Below are 23,104 nucleotides of genomic sequence, written 5' to 3'. Positions count from 1 at the left end.
GGGGCAGTCGCCAAGGACAAATCAGTGTGGAAGAAGATACGACACTGTTTGGGGCTCAGAAAACCACAAATGTTCAAGAAAAAAAGCAAGAAAGCCTCTGAATAAAGCGATTAGTAAAAAATGTAATTTCTGAACCGTTTGCAACCCCAAAATATATTTCTTATTTTAGATCCCCCCCAAAAAAATGACCGTGGGTTTTTCTCCGGGTGCTCCGGTTTCCCACAGATTTCCAAAACCATATAAATTATGGTTATTGACCAATGTAAATTGTCCTCAAAAAAGGTAGTATTAATTTCTGGAAAATTTAATTTGCAAACGGTTCCGATTGGAGAAACATTTGTGGTGAGAAAAGCAAGAAAACCTCTAAAACAAGCAACTAGTTAAAGAGTCCAGGTCAGTCCTGAACCATTTTCAAAACCCCAAATTACATCTTACATTTTAGACTAAAAAACAAAAAAGGACAACACGGTGATGCAGTGGTTAGCGCTGCATCTTCACAGAAAAGCGTTCTTCATTCTCAACCAGGCGCCTCTTTCTGTGGGAGTTTGTCTGTTCTCCCCGTGTTAGTGTGGGGTTTTCTCCGGGTGCTCCGGTTCCCCCCAGGATTTCAAAAATGATTTAATTTGGGGTTATTGACTATAATGTACATTGTTCTCACAAAGGTATTAATTTCTAGAAAATTGAATTTGCAAATAGTTCAGATTAGAGAAACATAGTGAGAGTTGCCCTCCACAGGTTGCTCTCCATAGGTTGCTCTCCACAGGTTGCCCTCCACAGGTTGCTCTCCACAGGTTGCTCTCCGCAGGTTGCTCTCCACAGGTTGCCCTCCACAGGTTGCTTTCCGCAGGTTGCCCTCCGCAGGTTGCTCTCCGCAGGTTGCCCTCCACAGGTTGCTCTCCACAGGTTGCTCTCCACAGGTTGCCCTCCACAGGTTGCTCTCCACAGGTTGCCCTCCACAGGTTGCCCTCCACAGGTTGCCCTCCACAGGTTGCTCTCCACAGGTTGCTCTCCACAGGTTGCCCTTTCCCACCAGTTTCTAGATGCAGTCAAGGTTTTTTAATGGGATCCGTTTTAGTGGCCTTAGCATCTCGTCTCTGCTTTTTGCAGATGTGATGAGGTCCTATTGGCTTCATCAGCTGTGGGCAAATAAACTTTGTCGTAGGCCTAACAAGGCGAATGCCTGAACTGGAAAAGGAGGGGCCCTTGCTGTTGCTGTTGAGCCATGTTGCATTGCTTGATAGCTAGTTGTTGCCAGGAATAAACCCAGTCCTGTTTTTTTCTTTGCAAAAGTTGTTCTCACTGTTGCTTTTGATATATTTTAAAGAAATGTTTATTGTCACAATAGAAGGAGCAAAGAGTCGGGGAGGAGACAACAGACCAGAGGCCAGCAGCAGGACCATGATGTAGGATCTTCTCTTACCTGAGAATAATTTGCTTAAGACGAGCAAATTATTACAGACACACAATTACTTATCTTAGAGATACGTAATAATTTGCTTATTATCTTAGAGAAAATTTATTTATCTCTAAGATAATAAGCAAATTATTACTTATTACAGATAATAATAAGCAAATTATTACTTATCTTAGAGATACGTAATAATTTGTTTATTATCTTAGAGATAATTCACTTATCTCTAATATAAGCAAATTATAACTTATCTTAAATATCAGAGATAATTTGCTTATGCCCTAATTTCCACACGACTCACACAAACACAACCCTAATGCGCTTCATGTAAGTGGAGCACAAAATCAACACGATGCTTATGAGCCACACAAATACAGGCCACAAGCACACAAATGTGGACACGTTGTGTGTCTGACCCACACAAACACAAACACGCACAATGCAACACAGGCACACACATATATTCCTACATAGCTTATTTCTTACAAATGAAGTAAATCATAAAAATAGTAAAATAAACCCCAGCTAGTAGATATAAACGCTCCTCTTGCCGGTGCTCAGATTCTGTGTCTGTGACACCCAGAGGAGGTGAAATGATCCCATATGCCCCATTTATATTTTATTTGTAAATATTTCTGACAAAATGTAACTGTTGTTGCACCAATTATTACAGTAGTTTAATTTTTAGCTTCACCGCACAGTCACATTTAGATATAGAAAAATCCATATTGGAATATTGGAATATTCCAATGTTAGCTATTGGAACAGTTAGCAGGCCATGACGGCAACACTGTCTTTAGAAGACTGCCTGATACTGGATATTACGACATTTAATTTCTATTTACATTGAACTGAATTGGTGATTTGCTGATGCATATTGGAGCATTAAATATTTGACCAATTCTGACATGTAGCAAGTGGTTACTGGACATTTTTGTTGTTCACACGTTGATTGATATGATTCCTTTGGAGCTGAACACAGTTCCCCGCCTGCTGCTGTTTACTCAGGATGATTTGCGTTCTCGGATCCTTTCTCAGGAATCATAAATGTTTATGCAGGAAATTACAACACCGTCTCTGTCCTGAATTTCAAATATAGAGGCAGAGGCGAAGGATGAGACAAAGTCAGTTTTGCTTCGTTCTTTTCATATTTTTTTCAGTCACTTAAGGAACCGCAAAACTAATTTTGGGGTAAAATTCTGCAGAATTCATGTGGTTTGTTTCTAAGTCAGATCAGGATAAAAAATTCAAGCTTATGATTTTTTACTAAGTGTCCAGATGAAAAGCTAACTGGGACTTAATGGCCAACATGGTGGAATACTTCAATAGAGGCTAAAAACACGTTATATAAACTGAATGCAGTTGACATAAACTTCAACTCCATGATGATCAAAACATTTGTTTTTGTTTTTTTTAACTGATAATAAAAGAGTTAAAAAGTATTTTATTGTGATGTGATCTTCTATAAAGATCTTATCAGAAATAGTTTCTTTACTTGATGTAGAAAGATCATATGATTGTTAGAGAATAAATTCTCAGAAGGATGAAAGTTAGTCTCAGTTTAAACACAATCACACTGAAAATGTTCATGTCAATTGTAACAGTTATGGGCTAGGCAGCTAACTGCGGCTACATAAGCAGCATCGGAAGAGTGGCCTTTTAAGGAGCCTGAGGTGTGAAAAAAACAGGACGCAGTGCTTTTAGTTTTGGTGAATATATATTAAGTGATTTGAATAAAAAAACATACAATTACAACAACACAATGAGACACATGAGAATTGAGTCAGAATAAATTGATTTCCAAATCATAAAGTCCATAGTCCATTCCTAGCTCGCCATCTTTCGATCCAGATGAGGATCTGATCCGACAGGTGAAAAAAAAAACCGACCTAAAAGGTCAGAAAACCCGTTAAGTGTTTTATCAGAAACAATTATGTACAAATATAATACAAAGGAAATAATTATTAAATTTAAACATCTAGTTTATGCATACTAAATGCAAATGCAATAATTAGATTCCTAATAATTAAACAAACATTTCAATCAGGTTAAATTAACCATAATTTAAGTAAAACAAAACAAAACTATCATATTTCAACTAATCAATTTAAAGTTAAAGTGCACTTCCAAAATATCAATCAAGAAAAATAAAATAAATTAATCATCAAATACTCAAGCAGAGTGAGGGAAGGAAAATAAATAAATAAATAAATAAATAAATAAATAAATAAATAAATATACTGCGTAATATCAACTTAAGTGTAGCTACATTCTGTTCTGATCAATTTTATCTTAAACTTCAGTGCCTCAGCATCAATGTAAAGGTGTCAGAATACGCACAAAATTCAGCAACAAGTTACCTTTTAGAAGAGAGTGGGGCGTACTTAGCCACAATCAGCACTAACAGAATCCTGGTGGTGGTCCAGGTAAACAATGCCAGTGATTCTAATAAAACAACCCTCCAATGAGCAATCGAGCAGAAGTACCACATGAAAAAGTAATACTGTTAACAAATAACAAACTCACCCAGCAATCAAATCAATAGGTTCAAAGATTTTTGGAGGAATTCCTGAGGAAGACGCCAACAGCAAGCCACAATCAGTGGAACAGGTGAGGATCTTTTACTGCGCACTGGAGGCGTGGCTTTAAATAAGTTAGCAGAGTTCGGGCAACACAGGAAGTGGGCCCGCAAAAATAAAAGTCCTTTACTAATTGCGGGTTACACAATGCAATATAATCCCGTAAGTCCACTATGAATAATTCAGCTCCTCCGGGGGAATCCCGAGGCGTTCCCAGCCCAGAGACATAGTCCCTCCAGCGTGTCCTGGGTCTTCCCCGGGGCCTCCTCCCGGTGGGACGTGCCCGGAACGCCTCACCAGGGAGGCGTCCAGGAGGCATTCTGGCCAGATGCCCGAGCCTCAACTGGCTCCTCTCGATGTGAAGGAGCAGCGGCTCTACTCTGAGTCCCTCCCGGATGACTGAGCTTCTCACCCTATCTCTAAGGGAGAGCCCAGACACCCTACAGAGAAAACACATTTTGGCCGCTTGTATCCGCGATCTCGTTCTTTCAGTCATGACCCAAATCTCATGACCGTAGATGAGGGTGGGAACGTAGATCGACCGGTAAATCGAGAGCTCCGCTTTTTGGCTCAGCTCTTTCTTCACCACGACGGACCGGTACAGTGCCCGCTTGACGGCAGACGCTGCGCCAATCCGCCTGTCGATCTCCAGCTCCCTTCTTCCCCCATTCGTGTACAAGATCCCAAGATACTTGAACTCCTCCACTTGGAGCAGGCACTCTACCCTTTTCCGGCTCAAGACCATGGCCTCGGATTTGGAGGCACTGATCCCCATCCCGGCCGCTTCACACTCGGCTGCGAACCGCTCCAGCGAGAGCAGCAGATCACGACCTGATGAAGCCAATAGGACCACATCATCCGCAAAAAGCAGAGATGTGATCCTAAGGCCACCAAAATGGATCCCCTCAACACCTTGGTAAAAGGAGATAGGTAAAAATGTGGTTTTAGACCACAATAACTTATTAGTATGGTGTAGGGCCTCCTTTGCAGCCAATACAGCGTCAATTCGTCTTGGGAATGACATATACAAGTCCTGCACAGTGGTCAGAGGGATTTTAAGCTATTCTTCTTGCAGGATAGTGGCCAGGTCACGACGTGATGCTGGTGGAGGAAAATGTTTCCTGACTCGCTCCTCCAAAACACCCCAAAGTGGCTCAATAATATTTAGATCTGGTGACTGTGCAGGCCATGGGAGATGTTCAGCTTCACTTTCATGTTCATCAAACCAATCTTTCACCAGTCTCGCTGTGTGTATTGGTGCATTGTCATCCTGATACACGGCACCTCCTTCAGGATACAATGTTTGAACCATTGGATGCACATGGTCCTCCAGAATGGTTCGGTAGTCCTTGGCAGTGACGCGCCCATCTAGCACAAGTATGGGGCCAAGGGAATGCCATAATATGGCAGCCCAAACCATCACTGATCCACCCCCATGCTTCACTCTGGGCATGCAACAGTCTGGGTGGTACGCTTCTTTGGGGCTTCTCCACACCGTAACTCTCCCGGATGTGGGGAAAACAGTAAAGGTGGACTCATCAGAGAACAATACATGTTTCACATTGTCCACAGCCCAAGATTTGCGCTCCTTGCACCATTGAAACCGACGTTTGGCATTGGCACGAGTGACCAAAGGTTTGGCTATAGCAGCCCGGCCGTGTATATTGACCCTGTGGAGCTACCGACGGACAGTTTTGGTGGAAACAGGAGAGTTGAAGTGCACATTTAATTCTGCCGTGATTTGGGCAGCCGTGGTTTTATGTTTTTTGGATACAATCCGGGTTAGCACCCGAACATCCCTTTCAGACAGCTTCCTCTTGCGTCCACAGTTAATCCTATTGGATGTGGTTCGTCCTTCTTGGTGGTCTGCTGACATAACCCTGGATACCGTGGCTCTTGAAACATCACAAAGACTTTTTAATAATAATTCTTTATTTAATCAGGTAAACCCCATTGAGATCTAGATCTCATTTTCAACATTACATTTGAGATTAGAATAATAAATCAGACTAATTGATGAAAAAATACTTTTAATTTTGTAAAATGTCATGAATATGACATTTTTTGAAAACTGACTTGAATTCTGATATTGAGGAAATGAAAAAAATTCAATTTGTGTAAAAACTCATGTTTTACTGTTATTGCAAGGATCTTTAGATGCTTTACTTAAAGCTGACATTTAAAAATATGGCAACAGTTAATGACGATGACAATCACTGAATAATCCATCGATATTTATTCAAGTCAACAGTTATTAAAAAGCATATTCTGCTCAAAATACTAGTGTATATTTTAACAAACCTTTTTAATAATATACTTTGCTTCTCATAGCAAAGTGTAACAATGACAAAAATTTGGGAACATAAAAACCTCTCTGTGGTTAGCTCTAAATCAAAATCTGACCAGATCAAAATTATTTTAGAGATTTTTTTCAAACAAACATCAGAGTTTTATTTATGGAAAAACAAGAACATTTCACTGCTTTCATTTCTAAAGTATTTTACATCCAGTCATACACAGAAACTTCAAATAAAAGCTAAACTCAATTATTCTACATGGTACAGAACTCCATGAAAACTGAAATGCACAGAAATTAATCCTGTCTGAATGTGTTCCCCTCTTTAACTTCAGTATCTAATGGGATACTGATGGGGATCTTAAGTACAAATACGACTGAGAATTAAAACAAAAAACTGGATTAAGGAAAACAAGCTGCTAGGCAAAAGTAGACCTCAGGTTTATCTTGGTCAGACAGTGAAAGACACAATCACAGTGAATCACTAGCAGCCTGCAAGAATCTGTTGACTTTAATATGTTCAACTTGCTGTTTACATCATCTGACCAGATTTTCCATAAGATTAGATGCGAATTAGATCGGATCTGTTTTGGACCTATGGATTCTCATCAGAGTGAGTCTTCATGTGACGAGATAAATAACTTCTGTTACTGTAACTGTTTCCACAGCTCCCACAAGCAAAAGGCTTCTCACCTGTGTGAATTCTCATGTGCCGAGTTAAAGTCCCTCGTTCACTGTAACTCTTTCCACAGGTCTCACATGAGAAGGGCTTCTCGCCTGTGTGAAGTTTCATATGAGCATTTACAAGGCCTTTCCGAGAGAAACATTTTCCACAGATCCCACAAGAGAAAGGCTTCTCACCTGTGTGAATTCTCATGTGATTAGTTAAAGTCCCTCGTTCACTGTAACTCTTTCCACAGGTCTCACATGAGAAGGGCTTCTCGCCTGTGTGAAGTTTCATATGAGCATTTACAAGGCCTTTCCGAGAGAAACTTTTTCCACAGATCCCACAAGAGAAAGGCTTCTCACCTGTGTGAATTCTCATGTGATTAGTTAAAGTCCCTCGTTCACTGTAACTCTTTCCACAGGTCTCACATGAGAAGGGCTTCTCGCCTGTGTGAAGTTTCATATGAGCATTTACATGGCCTTTCAGAGAGAAACTTTTTCCACAGATCCCACAAGAGAAAGGCTTCTCACGTGTGTGAATTCTCAGGTGATAAGATAAAGGTCCTTTTTGTGAGAAACTTTTTCCACAAGTCCCACAAGAGAAAGGCTTCTCACCTGTGTGAATTCTCATGTGCCGAGTTAAAGCCCCTCTTTCACTGTAACTCTTTCCACAGGTCCCACATGAGAAGGGCTTCTCACCTGTGTGTATTCTCATGTGATTAGTTAAAGTCCATCTTTCACTGTAACTCTTTCCACAGGTCCCACAGGAGAAGGGATTCTCACCTTTGTGAACTTTCATATGAGCATTTAAATGGGCTTTTTGGGAGAAACTTCTTCCACAAGACCCACAAGAGAAAGGCTTCTCACCTGTGTGAATTCTCATGTGAACATTTAAATTAGTTTTTAGGGAGAAACCTCTTCCACAAGTCCCACAAGAAAAAGGCCGCTCATCTTTGTGAATTCTTATGTGTCTCAGCAAGATATCGTTTTGAGAAAAGGTTTTATCACAAATTTTACAAGAATATAATTTTTGCCCTGTGTGAGCTTTCTTGTGCTTTTTTTGTTTTGAAGTGTCAGTTCTGCCTTTCTGCTCTTTGGTTTTCTCATATTTCTCCTTTTGTTTTTGTTCTTCCTTTCTCTCTTTTCCTGGGTTTTCAGAATTGATTCCTTCCTGATCCCGGTTCTCAGCTTCTGCAGAGCCATGAGAGATGAGTTGGTTCCTCTGTGGTTCTGTTTTATTGAGAACCTCCTCCTCTTTACACACACAACATTGTGGGAGATCTGGACAAAAAGACAAAACAAAAGCCTTTAAATGTCAATCAAACAAGGAAGTCTTCATTTTAATATTTTGTTGGATAAAAACAGGATTTTTGGGGGGTTATTCTAAAATCGCAATCTTACAAGAATGAACATTAACTCAACCAATGAGGTTCTTCTGACCAGAATGGAACTAGATGTGAGTCAAAATATGATATTATGGACCTCCAGGTGAGCAAACAAGATGGTGATAGCTTAACTTAGTGGCTTAATCTAGTGGCTTCCATTCAAATATTACAAAAAGTTTTCTTCCTCTATGTAGCTTCAGGATATCACATTAAAGAATGACATAAAATTGCTAAAGCAAAGCCCTAAAGTGCTTTCAAATCTTGACCCACTGATATTGTCAGACATCGCTCCACTCACACACACAACACACACTTTCAAAAGCACGACTAAATCTCAGCCTTTACTTTCCTGCGATTCGCAGCAGAATTGGTAACAGTGGGGTGATTGTTGTTAACATGCAGAAAATAATGGCAAAATGATCCTATTGAAAATATTTCACATGAATGTTGGACACTGTGGAAGATTAAATATGAAAGGTGAAAATGGACAGTGATATAAATTATTTAAGTCATTTATTTAATGCAATGGGCCCTCCCCCCCCTGGACTTCGTCTGTCTCCTGGTCCATTTCCTCCCCTCCACCCCCATCTTACGTTCCTTCGTTCGCCTCCTCTCCCCCAAATCCAGGCGACATTTCCCATATTCTCAAACCTACAGCTTGACAGGTATGGGGCAAGGTGAGAGTTCATCTATTAAACTCACTGAAGATGAATACATAAACTAAAAGCTGGAATATAGACATTTTTTATAAGATAAGACTGTCACGGATCACAAACTGTAATTTAGATATTATATGATGAATAGTAAACAGTCCAGGTCAACGTTGATCATTCCAAGTATTTTAAATACTTAGAACGATATGAGATGCGTTTAAGGCACTTTTTAAAGTAGGAAATTAAACCTCAATGACACCAATAAGCAACTAATTTGTAGAATAAAAGTTAAATTATAGCTAAAATTAAACATAATTGAGACTTTTACTATTTTTATTTTTTTAGGGCTAGCAGAGAAGAACCTGTGGCCCTTACAGCCAACCAGTGAGTATTTAATATTTATCATTTGTGCAGATTGTTTAAACAGTTTTCAGATACAGCGATGTTTAAGTCTCACCAGTAAACTGTATTAGGTGTAAGATTTCCTTCAGTGTAACGTTTGTTTTGGGGTTTTTTTGTTTGTTTTTTGTCTTTAAGTAGTGTTAATCATTGATATTTTCAGGCTAGTATCCTAGCTTTCCTATACTGCTTTGCTATTCACTGAAATGTCTGTTTCACAAAAACAAATGCCTATCCTTTCTGCATGTTCTAAATATGCATTTTATATTTTGATTTTATTTTTCATTTGATCTGGAAATGAATCTTTTTTTCCATTTTAGTTTTTTTTTCTCTTTTTAAGTTTAGTTGGAGTAAGGTATTTCATGATTATGGATTGTTGTTGTGATGTGGTTTAGATTGATTTATTCGATTAGATATAAGTTTTCTATTAAGCTTGGGGTTTTTGTTTTGACGTTGATTTTTGTTTGCTTTTCCTTTTAAATGTTTTTTTTTTATTGTTAATTTTTTTCTCCTCCTTAATTAGCTTTTGTGTTACATTTTCATTTTCTTTATTATTGTTTCTTGGGTTTTTATGTCTTCAATCATTGGTATGATACCTCCACACTTTTCCTGGACAGAACATATAGAGGACCGCCTCCCTGGCAAGGAGGGGCTGCAAGATAACTTTTCCTACCAAACACAGTCATATTGTTATAGGGTTGAACAGGTGAATGCCGGTAGGTTTTTCGTATCTTGTGTATATGTGTTTTGTTGTTTTTGTTACATCTTCCAGGATAGTGTTGTGTTATGTCTTATGACTGAGGAGGGAAATGTGTGTTGATTAATATTAACTATTATCATATTTATTTAGAATCAAAAGGGGGGAAATGTGATGGAAAAATTACATTAAGGTCACATCTGCTAGTCATGTTATATGAATTATTGTGAACTTTCACCAAAAGAACTATTTGGGTTACATGTAGAAGGTTGGAAGTTGTTTTCTACAGCTGCATCAGAACCAGACTGTCTCACCTCTTGTTGTTAAATCTTTATCCTTGGTATAAAACTCATGTGTTTCTCTGCCTGACAGAGCTTTTCATCCAGACCTGCTTCATTACTGACTGTCCTACAAGCTCTCTGTATTGTGCACAATATATGAATAAACCTGACTGAGTGATTTCACCTGAACAGTGCTTGGAAATAGTATTTTTTCCACAACCTTAATCTATTAATAAAGTTTGACTGAGCTATTTGACTATTTTGATGACATTCCCTTTAGCGCAGCTCCATCTAATGGATGCATAACGTAACTCCAGCCTCTACTGTAGCGTCTATTCTATGCGCCTTAAACACGGTGCAACTTATATATGAAAAAAGTTTTAAAATAGGCCATTCATTGAAGGTGCGCCTTATAATGTGGTGCGGCTTATAGTGCGGAAAATACGGTAATTATGCTTTATAATAATTGTAAAAAATAAAGGTAAATGCTTCACGGATTTCGCCTATCATGGGTTCTTTTGGGAACACAACCCTCGAGAAAAACCAGGGTTCACTGTATAGGTACATGTTTAAATAAAATGAAGATTGTTGAACTACTGACATGTCTCTGAAATTCAGAGCAAAAACTTTGTGTTTATTTTCAGAAAATGAGAAAAGGTCAAAAATAATTTAAAAATGCAGTGCTTTCAGACCTTGAATAATGCAAAGAGAACTAGTTCATATTCATTTAGAAACAACAAAACAAATGTTTTAACTCAGGAAGAGTTCAGAAACCAATATTTGGGGGAATAACCAGGAGGTTTTCAATGGGGTTTAGTGCAGTGGTCTCTTCATTTTTTCCAGACCTGTATGTAGTTGTTAACGGTTTTAGTTGGACAAAACTATTGAATTTCTTATGTGAATGTATGTAAATAAGCAGTGAAGTTTAGAAAAATGCACCAACAAATAACTTCTCTTGGTTCTTAGCACTGCTGGGGGCTAAGGACCCCTAAAGGTCAGATCCTAGAATCGCCCCTGGGTTTAAATATTCTGCTATTAGAGCAGAATACTCCAGTCCAGGTTTGAAGAGTCTGGGTGTTGTAGTTTTTAAACTAGAGTCGATTAAAGGTGCGGAAGGAAAAAATAGGTGGAATCGCCCTTTAGCCATTTCCCGAATCGGAAGCTTGAATTGGAAACCAACTTCAGCTTCGTCTTTCTTAAACCTGATTAATCAGTAAAACATGAAGGTGTTTCGTACCTATCCGGTGTAAGATGATCCTCGGTATCCGGGTAAAATCCATCAGTCTGCGCTGATCCTCCATCTCTTCCTCCATCTTAACGTTGATTTCTTTAAACTCTGTGAATGTTTCTCCAGCAGGAGTTACCTGCTCGTTGATAAACTCTCTCTGAGGCGGAACTGAAGACATTTTCACTGAAAACACGGAAATATTTACCGAAAACACCAAACCTGTTTCAAAACTACCTTGTAAGAGGAGCTAATGCTACCTCGTGAGCTCCGTAGCTTTCTGTGTGTTTCACTTTGGCTGCACTGAAGAAACTGTAAACGATTTTTAGTTCCACCTGAATTTTCCACTTTGAGCCTCCTCTCAACATAAAGTTATATTAAATATCTTACAACTTTAATAAAAGGTTCATATATTTCAGTGAGTGAAACACAGTATTAAAGTCATTACACAAACACACGGATGTTTCCAAGCCTTTTATTTCTGTTAATTATGAGGATTTTCCACATTTAATGGAAACACAGCATTTATGATTAGAATATTACATCATACTGACACTAATGAAAAAAAGAATTATTTAAAAATGTGAGCTTGGAGTCAGTTATCAAAAGATACTTTTAATGTTACAAAAGAACCATATTAGAAGGTATTTTAATTTCTTGTGTGTGATCGTTTCAGCTTGTGAAACAGAGTCTAATATTATAGTTTTGTATTTTGTGATTCAGTTTTGAAGTTAAACAGTAAATGGCTACATATATTATAGAGGAACGCAGAGAATTGTTGTGATCGTTTTAGCTTGTAAAACAGTCTAAGTGGTATCAAAACGTGCGGCTCAATCCCGGCATTTAGCTATTACTGTTATTGGGAATCGGAGTTACTATGGCGACGTAAAAAGCTAAAAACGAGCAAAATTTCCAACTGCAGAAACACAGAGTATAACTGAAACCAACTGCCGCCCCATTAGAGTGAGAAATGAAGTGGATTTTTGACCCCAAAACAATTTAGAAAACGCAGTGACGCCCACAAATATCGCCCGATTGGTATCAAACTCGGTCATGACATCGATACGCATGCCTGCTCCGGTAAAATGTTTTCAAAATTTCTCTAGGGCTTACGGTTTTCTGACAAGGTGCTTCAGAGCGAAATCATGCGGCAGGGTAACTGACGCTCTCCCAGATTCACTTCCATGTATTTCTGAAAAATTTCAGAGCTCGGCGCACACCATCTATGTCTCATCACTGTTATTACTGAGAGTGAGGTAGAGATATGAATCGCGGGCGACAAATATCTCTCTCATACGCTTCAAACGGTTTTCGAATACGTATCACGGTTCCCGATCACTTTAATTAAAGCCATAAAATCAACAATTTGAATGACAACAAAACTGAAAAGGATCATTAATCCAAAGCTCTTAACAACAGGAGGCATTGGGCGAGTTGATTAATTTATGGATTTTTGATGGGTTTTTAAAAAATATCCTTCAAATGCAAAAAAGATTTCTGACTTGTTTTTGTGTCACATTACAGTATTGTAGATCGTCTGCAATGTTATCTCTGGATACAGTAACTGAAAGGTGCATGAAACGTCCATAAAGATGTAGTTTCTGACAATGCAGAATTAATTAATAACTAATGAAAACATTACATTTGAGATTAGAATATTAAATCAGACTAATTAATATAAAATACTTTTAATGTGGTAAAATGTAATGTAATGCTTTACTTAAAGCTGACATTTTAAAATATGGCAACAGTTAATGACGACGACAATCACTGAATAATCCATCAATATTTATTCACATCAACAGTTATTAAAAAGCATATTCTGCTCAAAATACTAGTGTATATTTTAACAAACCTTTTTAATAATATACTTTGCTTCTCATAGCAAAGTGTAACAATGACAAAAATTTGGGAACATAGAAACCTCTCTGTGGTTAGCTCTAAATCAAAATCTGACCAGATCAAAATTATTTTAGAGATTTTTTTCAAACAAACATCAGAGTTTTATTTATGGAAAAACAAGAACATTTCACTGCTTTCATTTCTAAAGTATTTTACATCCAGTCATGCACAGAAACTTCAAATAAAAGCTAAACTCAATTATTCTACATGGTACAGAACTCCATGAAAACTGAAATGCACAGAAATTAGTCCTGTCTGAATGTGTTCCTCTCTTTAACTTCAGTATCTAATGGGATACTGATGGGGATCTTAAGTACAAATACGACTGAGAATTAAAACAAAAAACTGGATTAAGGAAAACAAGCTGCTAGGCAAAAGTAGACCTCAGGTTTATCTTGGTCAGACAGTGAAAGACACAATCACAGTGAATCACTAGCAGCCTGGAAGAATCTGTTGACTTTAATATGTTCAACTTGCTGTTTACATCATCTGACCAGATTTTCCATAAGATTAGATGCCAAATTGGATCGGATCTGTTTTAGACCTATGGATTCTCATCAGAATGAGTCTTCATGTGACGAGATAAATAACTTCTCTTACTGTAACTTTTTCCACAGCTCCCACAAGCAAAAGGCTTCTCACCTGTGTGAATTCTCATGTGCTGAGTTAAAGGCGCTCTTTCACTGTAACTCTTTCCACAGGTCCCACATGAGAAGGCCTTCTCACCTGTGTGAATTCTCATGTGAACATTTAAATAATCTTTGCGAGAGAAACGTTTTCCACACGACCCACAAGAGAAAGGCTTCTCACCTGTGTGAATTCTCATGTGATTAGATAAAGTCCCTCTTTCACTGTAACTCTTTCCACAGGTCCCACATGAGAAGGGCTTCTCACCTGTGTGAACTTTCATATGAGCATTTAAATGAGTTTTTAGGGAGAAACCTCTTCCACAAGACCCACAAGAGAAAGGCCTCTCACCTGTGTGAATTTTCATATGAACATTTAAATAATCTTTGCGAGAGAAACTTCTTCCACAAGACCCACAAGAGAAAGGCTTCTCACCTGTGTGAATTCTCATGTGAACATTTAAATAATCTTTGCGAGAGAAACGTTTTCCACACGACCCACAAGAGAAAGGCTTCTCACCTGTGTGAATTCTCATGTGATTAGTTAAAGTCCCTCTTTCACTGTAACTCTTTCCACAGGTCCCACATGAGAAGGGCTTCTCACCTGTGTGAACTTTCATATGAGCATTTAAATGTGTTTTTAGGGAGAAACCTCTTCCACAAGACCCACAAGAGAAAGGCCTCTCACCTGTGTGAATTCTCATGTGAACATTTAAATGACCTTGTTGAGAGAAACGTTTTCCACACGACCCACAAGAGAAAGGCTTCTCACCTGTGTGAATTCTCATGTGATTAGTTAAAGTCCCTCTTTCACTGTAACTCTTTCCACAGGTCCCACATGAGAAGGGCTTCTCACCTGTGTGAACTTTCATATGAGCATTTAAATGAGTTTTTAGTGAGAAACCTCTTCCACAAGACCCACAAGCGAAAGGCTTCTCACCTGTGTGAATTCTCATGTGCTGAGTTAAAGGCCCTCTTTCACTGTAACTCTTTCCACAGGTCCCACATGAGAAGGGCTTCTCACCTGTGTGAATTCTCATGTGAACATTTAAATTACCTTTTTGAGAGAAACGTTTTCCACACGACCCACAAGAGAAAGGCTTCTCACCTGTGTGAATTCTCATGTGCCGAGTTAAAGTCCTTCTTTCACTGTAACTCTTTCCACAGCTCCCACATGAGAAGGGCTTCTCACCTGTGTGAATTTTCATATGAACATTTAAATGATCTTTGCGAGAGAAACTCTTTCCACAAGTCCCACAAGAGAAAGGCTTCTCATCTGTGTGAGTTATCATGTGGACATTTAGAGCGTCCTTTCGAGAGAAACTCTTCCCACAGGTCCCACATGAGAAGGGCTTTTCACCTTTGTGAACTTTCATATGAGCATTTAGAAGGCCTTTCCGAGAGAAAATCTTTCCACAAGTCCCACAAGAAAAAGGCCGCTCATCTTTGTGAATTCTTATGTGTCTCAGCAAGATATCTTTTTGAGAAAAGGTTTCATCACAAATTTTACAAGAATGTAATTCTTGCCCTGTGTGAGCTTTCTTGTGCTTTTTTTGTTTTGAAGTGTCAGTTCTGCCTTTCTGCTCTTTGGTTTTCTCATATTTCTCCTTTTGTTTCTGTTCTTCCTTTCTCTTTTTTCCTGGGTCTTCAGACTTGATTCCTTCCTGATTCTGGCTCTCAGCTTCTGCAGAGCCATGAGAGATGAGTTGGTTCCTCTGTGGTTCTGTTTCATTGAGAACCTCCTCCTCTTTACACACACAACATTGTGGGAGATCTGGACAAAAAGACAAAACAAAAGCCTTTAAATGTCAATCAAACAAGGAAGTTTTCATTTTAATATTTTGTTGGATAACAACAGGATTTTGGGGATTATTCTAAAATCGCAATCTTACAAGAATGAACATTAACTCAACCAATGAGGTTCTTCTGACCAGAATGGAACTAGATGTGAGTCAAAATATGATATTATGGACCTTCAGGTGGTCAAACAAGATGGTGATAGCTTAACTTAGTGGCTTAATCTAGTGGCTTCCATTCAAATATTACAAAAAGTTTTCTTCCTCTATGTAGCTTCAGGAAATATATCACATTAATGAATGACATAAAATTGCTAAAGCAAAGCCCTAAAGTGCTTTCAAATCTTGACCCATTGATATTGTCAGACATCGCTCCACTCACACACACAACACACACTTTCAAAAGCACGACTAAATCTCAGCCTTTACTTTCCTGCGATTCGCAGCAGAATTGGTAACAGTGGGGTGATTGTTGTTAACATGCAGAAAATAATGGCAAAATGATCCTATTGAAAATATTTCACATGAATGTTGGACACTTTGGAAGATTAAATATGAACGGTGAAAATGGACAATGATATAAATTATTTAAGTCATTTATTTAATGCAATGGGCCCTCCCCCCCCTGGACTTCGTCTGTCTCCTGGTCCATTTCCTCCCCTCCACCCCCATCTTACGTTCCTTCGTTCGCCTCCTCTCCCCCAAATCCAGGCGACATTTCCCATATTCTCAAACCTACAGCTTGACAGGTATGGGGCAAGGTGAGAGTTCATCTATTAAACTCACTGAAGATGAATACATAAACTAAAAGCTGGAATATAGACATTTTTTATAAGATAAGACTGTCACGGATCACAAACTGTAATTTAGATATTATATGATGAATAGTAAACAGTCCAGGTGAAAGTTGATCATTCCAAGTATTTTAAATACTTAGAACGATATGAGATGCGTTTAAGGCACTTTTTAAAGTAGGAAATTAAACCTCAATGACACCAATAAGCAACTAATTTGTAGAATAAAAGTTAAATTATAGCTAAAATTAAACATAATTGAGACTTTTACTATTTTTATTTTTTTAGGGCTAGCAGAGAAGAACCTGTGGCCCTTACAGCCAACCAGTGAGTATTTAATATTTATCATTTGTGCAGATTGTTTAAATAGTTTTCAAATACAGCGATGTTTAAGTCTCACCAGTAAACTGTATTAGGTGTAAGATTTCCTTCAGTGTAACGTTTGTTTGGGGTTTTTTTGTTTGTTTTTTGTCTTTAAGTAGTGTTAATCATTGATATTTTCAGGCTAGTATCCTAGCTTTCCTATACTGCTTTGCAATTCACTGAAATGTCTAAACTAGAGTCGATTAAAGGTGCGGAAGGAAAAAATAGGTGGAATCGCCCTTTAGCCATTTCCCGAATCGGAAGCTTGAATTGGAAACCAACTTCAGCTTCGTCTTTCTTAAACCTGATTAATCAGTAAAACATGAAGGTGTTTCGTACCTATCCGGTGTAAGATGATCCTCGGTATCCGGGTAAAATCCATCAGTCTGCGCTGATCCTCCATCTCTTCCTCCATCTTAACGTTGATTTCTTTAAACTCTGTGAATGTTTCTCCAGCAGGAGTTACCTGCTCGTTGATAAACTCTCTCTGAGGCGGAACTGAAGACATTTTCACTGAAAACACGGAAATATTTACCGAAAACACCAAACCTGTTTTCAAACTACCTTCTAAGAGGAGCTAATGCTACCTCGTGAGCTCCGTAGTTTCCCGTGTGTTCCACTTTGGCTGCACTGAAGAAACTGTAAACGATTTTTAGTTCCCGCTTGAATGTTCCGCTTTGAGCCTCCTCTCAACATAAAGTTATATTAAATATCTTACAACCAGTGTTGTATAAAGTACTGAAATCTCAGAGTCAAGTAAAAGTACAAGTACCTCTCCAAAATATGACTTTGGTAAAAGTCCAAGTCACTGACTGAAATGTTACTTGAGTTAAAGTCTTAAAGTATCTGAAACTTCTTGTACTTAAGTATGGAAATTACTGTAAAAATGGATGTACTCAAGTAATGTAATGAAAAGTACAAGTAAAAAGTAAAACAAAGCAAATGCAGTTTGAATGACATTTTTTATATTTTGGTAAACTTGTCAAATACACTTAAAATAATGTACCCAACCAAGTGCAGGCAAAATTAAACCTGCTAATAGATATACCTGCAGGCATCATTTAGTTAAGAAAATTAGGTGCTTTACCTATAGCACAAGGTTAACTTAACCTGCTTTACAACTGAACCAGCTTCTTAGTAAACCCTCCAGGACAGAAAATACAAAGTTTTTGTAAGCCTTAAGTTTTCCCTTCAAGTAAGGTCTGTGCTGAAAATGAGAAAAATAAATAGTACAGAAAATGCGGCCACATTCCCTCCTAATTCAGGGATTGTGGTTTCTTAATTTCAGTGTTTATGCTACTGGACGAGAAACAGAGTTAAAATTGTCTTTTGTTCCTCACAGCACCTGTGCAGATCGATCACTGTGCAGTTTGAAGAGTTGGGTAGGAACTGTGTTTGCAGCCCCGGCCCTCATAATGAAGAACGGCTCTAGGAGCCGGTTCCCGTGGTTCAATTCAAAGAACCGACTCTAACAGCCCAAACATTCGGGACCGACCCATCAGCTAGATTCAGCAACCTATCTGTTTTTATTACGGATACGATAGTTTATAAAAACAGACATAGTATAAAACATATTTACTGAGATTACATTATAGAGTTCCAATTATAGCAGCATACTTTATGTTTCAGGTCAGTGTTGCTTCATAGACTGTCAGCTCCATCAGTAATAATAATAATAATACAAAAGACTTTGAGGCATTTTTTTTAATCACATCACAAAAGAGAAAACATTTGTCTAGATTAGTTCTGGAGAGCCGGTACCTCAGGCCAAACGGATCCAAAGAGAGACAGCAGACAGAAGCAGCACAAAACCAAGAGTAAAAAAAAAGACAAAAAGAAACAGATAATATTTCTGTGGGGACTTAATGGACCAAGAACTGATTGATGGATGTAAGCTCCCGCTGATCTCGATCATCGCTGAGTGTTTGTGCTGCCGAGCCTCTTGAGGGGTTTAAAGAAAGGCCAACAGGAAAACATCTAAACGCGAAAATGAATGTACAGAATCACAGAGGAGGACAAAAAAGTCCCAATACAAACAGATAGCCAGCAGCGACGCTACATATTAAAACAAAGATTTAAAGGAGAGTTTCATTTTTCTTTGCAACTTTCAGGTTTGTAAAAGTGTGAGTGTGTGAAAACTTTTGAAAGGTTTTATGTTTCATTGGACACAATGAAACAAATCTGGAAATCTAAATTCACACATTTTATGTAAATATTGCCAAAAAAAACGTCTCTCCATAAACTGCTTGTATAACAACATAGACAGTGTAACCAACGGTAACACATTCCAAAGATGAAGGAAAAATCTGTGATGTCACAACTAGAGTCATGCTTGTGATGTCATCAGCTCTCTATCTATGTAACAAACTTCTACCTTCTTGTCATTGCTTGCTGCACTACTGAGGAGTTCAGACGCACGCAAAGCGCTTTTACAGTGAGATTGTTAGCCAACTGATTTGAACAAGTACTATTTTGTCAAAACATGGCACATCAAAGCCAAAATTGTTCCATCAGTGATTTAGCCAAAGGACGTCAGTATGGGTGGGTAGGGAACAGACCTCCTCCCTTTGATTTCCACATAGAGATACAACGACTTGCCTCTCTTTTAAAAATGGAGAAAGCAAAATTATTTGACCAGAACCAAAAGCTGGACGACACCCAAACAAAACTGGAGGAAACAAAAGCTGAGGTAGAGAGGCAGAGAGCTCTTAAGGAGATTTTCATCGGCAGGAACATCGAGTTGAAGGAACAACTACAGGCAATTGAAAAGGGCAACAATCCAGAGACTCTCAGCCCTGCAATTATCGATTCTGAGGTGGACAGCCACACAAAACAGCAGCTGCAAGAGGACTTAGACCTAGTGAAGATAGATCATATTGCCACAGAGCGAGCGTTCATGTCAAGGATTGAGGAATTAAAAGATAAAAACAGAGCACTCCAACAAGAGCTGGACGACATGAAGGCTAAATACGAGGAGCTTCAGTCCAAATCTGAAGCAGACATTAGTGAGATCAAACGTCAGGCTGACCTGCAGATGGTCAATGAAGACAAGATCAGACAGGACCAAAATTCAATAGAGAAAATGTCCAAAGAGATCAGCAGCTTCAAGGAATCCGAGAAATACCTGTTGAGAGAACTGGAGCAGATTAATGGTTCATACGAAGAACTAAAGTCGAGGTATGAAGCAGATGTGACTCATATGACAGAAGCTAATTTGGAAAAAACCAAGCATGATCTTATTGAGCTCATCAAGGCACTCAGAGCAGAGAAGGACATCCTCAATCAGAAAAATGCAGAAGATATCTCTTTCCTCCAATGGCAATCAACTAAGGCAATAAAACATCTGCAATCTGTTCTGGAATTCGCAACAGTTAATTACCACGAACTAAAAGCCAGATATGAAGGAAATGTTCTGACTCTAATGCAGCAGTTAGAAACATCTAAGCAGCATATACATAAAGAGATTAAAACTTATTCAGAGCAAATGATGAGTGTCCTGAAGATTATCACCGAGCTTAAAGCTGAGAAAGACAGTCTCCTAAAACAACTGACTGCTTGTCAACAACTTCCCTCCGGCTGTGAGCTTAACTCACAGCAGGAAAACATGAAAACTGATCATCAACACAAACACGAATTAGGACCTGCGAGACAAAAAGAACCAAAGGAGAAAGACACTACCCCGGAAAACAAGGTTTCTGACACTGCGTCCATGGATCAGGACCGTCTGACAGAGGAAACCCTGTCAGAAAACATTGATGTTCCTGATGCCTCTCCCAACCAGGTAAACGACTTTATGGAAAACATGCCGAGAAACATAGAATCCATGGACGTGACGGAAAGCTCTGTGGAAAATCTGTCACAGGAACCAGTGGGGGCAGTCGCCGAGGAAAAATCAGTGTGGAAGAAGATACGACACTGTTTGGGGCTCAGAAAACCACAAATGTTCAAGAAGAAAAGCAAGAAAGCCTCTGAATAAAGCGATTAGGAAAAAATGTAATTTCTGAACCGTTTGAAACCCCAAAATATATTTCTTATTTTAGATCCCCCCCAAAAAAATGACCGTGGGTTTTTCTCCGGGTGCTCCGGTTTCCCACAGATTTCCAAAACCATATAAATTATGGTTATTGACCAATGTAAATTGTCCTCAAAAAAGGTAGTATTAATTTCTGGAAAATTTAATTTGCAAACGGTTCCGATTGGAGAAACATTTGTGGTGAGAAAAGCAAGAAAACCTCTAAAACAAGCAACTAGTTAAAGAGTCCAGGTCAGTCCTGAACCATTTTCAAAACCCCAAATTACATCTTACATTTTAGACTAAAAAACAAAAAAGGACAACACGGTGATGCAGTGGTTAGCGCTGCATCTTCACAGAAAAGCGTTCTTCATTCTCAACCAGGCGCCTCTTTCTGTGGGAGTTTGTCTGTTCTCCCCGTGTTAGTGTGGGGTTTTCTCCGGGTGCTCCGGTTCCCCCCAGGATTTCAAAAATGATTTAAATTGGGGTTATTGACTATAATGTACATTGTTCTCACAAAGGTATTAATTTCTAGAAAATTGAATTTGCAAATAGTTCAGATTAGAGAAACATAGTGAGAGTTGCCCTCCACAGGTTGCTCTCCATAGGTTGCCATCCGCAGGTTGCCCTCCATAGGTTGCCCTCCACAGGTTGCCTTCCGCAGGTTGCTCTCCACAGGTTGCCCTCCGCAGGTTGCTCTCCACAGGTTGCCCTCCACAGGTTGTTCTCCACAGGTTGCCCTCCGCAGGTTGCTCTCCGCAGGTTGCCCTCCGCAGGTTGCCCTCCACAGGTTGCCCTCCACAGGTTGCCCTCCATAGGTTGCTCTCCACAGGTTGCTCTCCACAGGTTGCTCTCCACAGGTTGCCCTTCCCCACCAGTTTCTAGATGCAGTCAAGGTTTTTTAATGGGATCCGTTTTAGTGGCCTTAGCATCTCGTCTCTGCTTTTTGCAGATGTGATGAGGTCCTATTGGCTTCATCAGCTGTGGGCAAATAAACTTTGTCGTAGGCCTAACAAGGCGAATGCCTGAACTGGAAAAGGAGGGGCCCTTGCTGTTGCTGTTGAGCCATGTTGCATTGCTTGATAGCTAGTTGTTGCCAGGAATAAACCCAGTCCTGTTTTTTTCTTTGCAAAAGTTGTTCTCACTGTTGCTTTTGATATATTTTAAAGAAATGTTTATTGTCACAATAGAAGGAGCAAAGAGTCGGGGAGGAGACAACAGACCAGAGGCCAGCAGCAGGACCATGATGTAGGATCTTCTCTTACCTGAGAATAATTTGCTTAAGACAAGCAAATTATTACAGACACACAATTACTTATCTTAGAGATACGTAATAATTTGCTTATTATCTTAGAGAAAATTTATTTATCTCTAAGATAATAAGCAAATTATTACTTATTACAGATAATAATAAGCAAATTATTACTTATCTTAGAGATACATAATAATTTGCATATTAATAATAATTATCTTAATTAATAAGATAATTATTACTATTATTACTTATCTTAGAGATACATAATAATTTGCATATTAATAATAATTATCTTAATTAATAAGATAATTATTACTTATCTTAGAGATACGTAATAATTTGTTTATTATCTTAGAGATAATCCACTTATCTCTAATATAAGCAAATTATAACTTATCTTAAATATCAGTGATAATTTGCTTATGCCCTAATTTCCACACGACTCACACAAACACAACCTTAATGCGCTTCATGTAAGTGGAGCACAAAATCAACACGATGCTTATGAGCCACACAAATACAGGCCACAAGCACACAAATGTGGACACGTTGTGTGTCTGACCCACACAAACACAAACAGGCACATTGCAACACAGGCACACACATATATTCCTACATAGCTTATTTCTTACAAATGAAGTAAATCATAAAAATAGTAAAATAAACCCCAGCTAGTAGATATAAACGCTCCTCTTGCCGGTGCTCAGATTCTGTGTCTGTGACACCCAGAGGAGGTGAAATGATCCCATATGCCCCATTTATAT

The 23,104-nt window shown here is 38.7% G+C and overlaps 3 protein-coding genes across 7 annotated transcripts in view; 1 reads left to right on the top strand and 2 right to left on the bottom strand.

Annotated features, from left to right (window-relative positions):
- The window catches only part of LOC114156967 (myelin-oligodendrocyte glycoprotein-like), a 1,059,483-nt gene that overhangs the window by 855,633 nt on the left and 180,746 nt on the right, over nt 1–23,104 (top strand). The gene's annotated exons all lie outside the window — the stretch shown is intronic.
- LOC114156926 (gastrula zinc finger protein XlCGF26.1-like) lies at nt 6,208–11,884 on the bottom strand. Of its 3 annotated transcripts, none has more exons than XM_028037549.1 (3): nt 11,605–11,884; nt 7,736–8,233; nt 6,208–7,399 (listed from the first exon to the last, which is right to left on the bottom strand). In XM_028037549.1, the coding sequence occupies exons 1-3, from the start codon at nt 11,771–11,773 to the stop codon at nt 6,882–6,884; spliced, it is 1,185 nt and encodes a 394-aa protein (XP_027893350.1). In that variant the 5' UTR covers nt 11,774–11,884; the 3' UTR covers nt 6,208–6,881. The 3 variants fall into 3 exon arrangements, with proteins under 3 accessions (XP_027893350.1, XP_027893349.1, XP_027893348.1); XM_028037548.1 differs by having other exon boundaries at nt 6,208–7,567; nt 7,820–8,233; XM_028037547.1 differs by having other exon boundaries at nt 6,208–8,233.
- LOC114156920 (gastrula zinc finger protein XlCGF57.1-like) lies at nt 13,360–17,693 on the bottom strand. 2 transcript variants are annotated; one of them, XM_028037538.1, is made up of 5 exons: nt 17,413–17,693; nt 15,481–15,894; nt 15,077–15,144; nt 14,473–14,572; nt 13,360–14,136 (listed from the first exon to the last, which is right to left on the bottom strand). In XM_028037538.1, the coding sequence occupies exons 1-5, from the start codon at nt 17,579–17,581 to the stop codon at nt 14,039–14,041; spliced, it is 849 nt and encodes a 282-aa protein (XP_027893339.1). In that variant the 5' UTR covers nt 17,582–17,693; the 3' UTR covers nt 13,360–14,038. The 2 variants fall into 2 exon arrangements, with proteins under 2 accessions (XP_027893339.1, XP_027893338.1); XM_028037537.1 differs by having other exon boundaries at nt 13,360–14,388; nt 14,473–15,144.

Source organism: Xiphophorus couchianus, chromosome 14 (assembly GCF_001444195.1).
Source record: "Xiphophorus couchianus chromosome 14, X_couchianus-1.0, whole genome shotgun sequence".
Lineage (NCBI taxonomy): Eukaryota > Metazoa > Chordata > Actinopteri > Cyprinodontiformes > Poeciliidae > Xiphophorus > Xiphophorus couchianus.
The sequence above is the reverse complement of the archived record's forward strand: the minus strand, read 5'-3'. Positions and strand labels throughout refer to the sequence as shown.

Excerpts from the sequence above, each read along its gene's own strand:
- LOC114156926 (XM_028037547.1), bottom strand. The coding sequence starts at position 11,773 with ATGTCTTCAGTTCCGCCTCAGAGAGAGTTTATCAACGAGCAGGTAACT. Across the intron at positions 8,234-11,604 it reads GATCATCTTACACCGGATAG|ATCTCCCACAATGTTGTGTG; the intron begins GTACGAAACACC and ends CTTTTTGTCCAG.
- LOC114156920 (XM_028037537.1), bottom strand. The coding sequence starts at position 17,581 with ATGTCTTCAGTTCCGCCTCAGAGAGAGTTTATCAACGAGCAGGTAACT. Across the intron at positions 15,895-17,412 it reads GATCATCTTACACCGGATAG|ATCTCCCACAATGTTGTGTG; the intron begins GTACGAAACACC and ends CTTTTTGTCCAG. Across the intron at positions 14,389-14,472 it reads TCATATGAAAATTCACACAG|GTGAGAAGCCCTTCTCATGT; the intron begins GTGAGAGGCCTT and ends AAGTTCACACAG.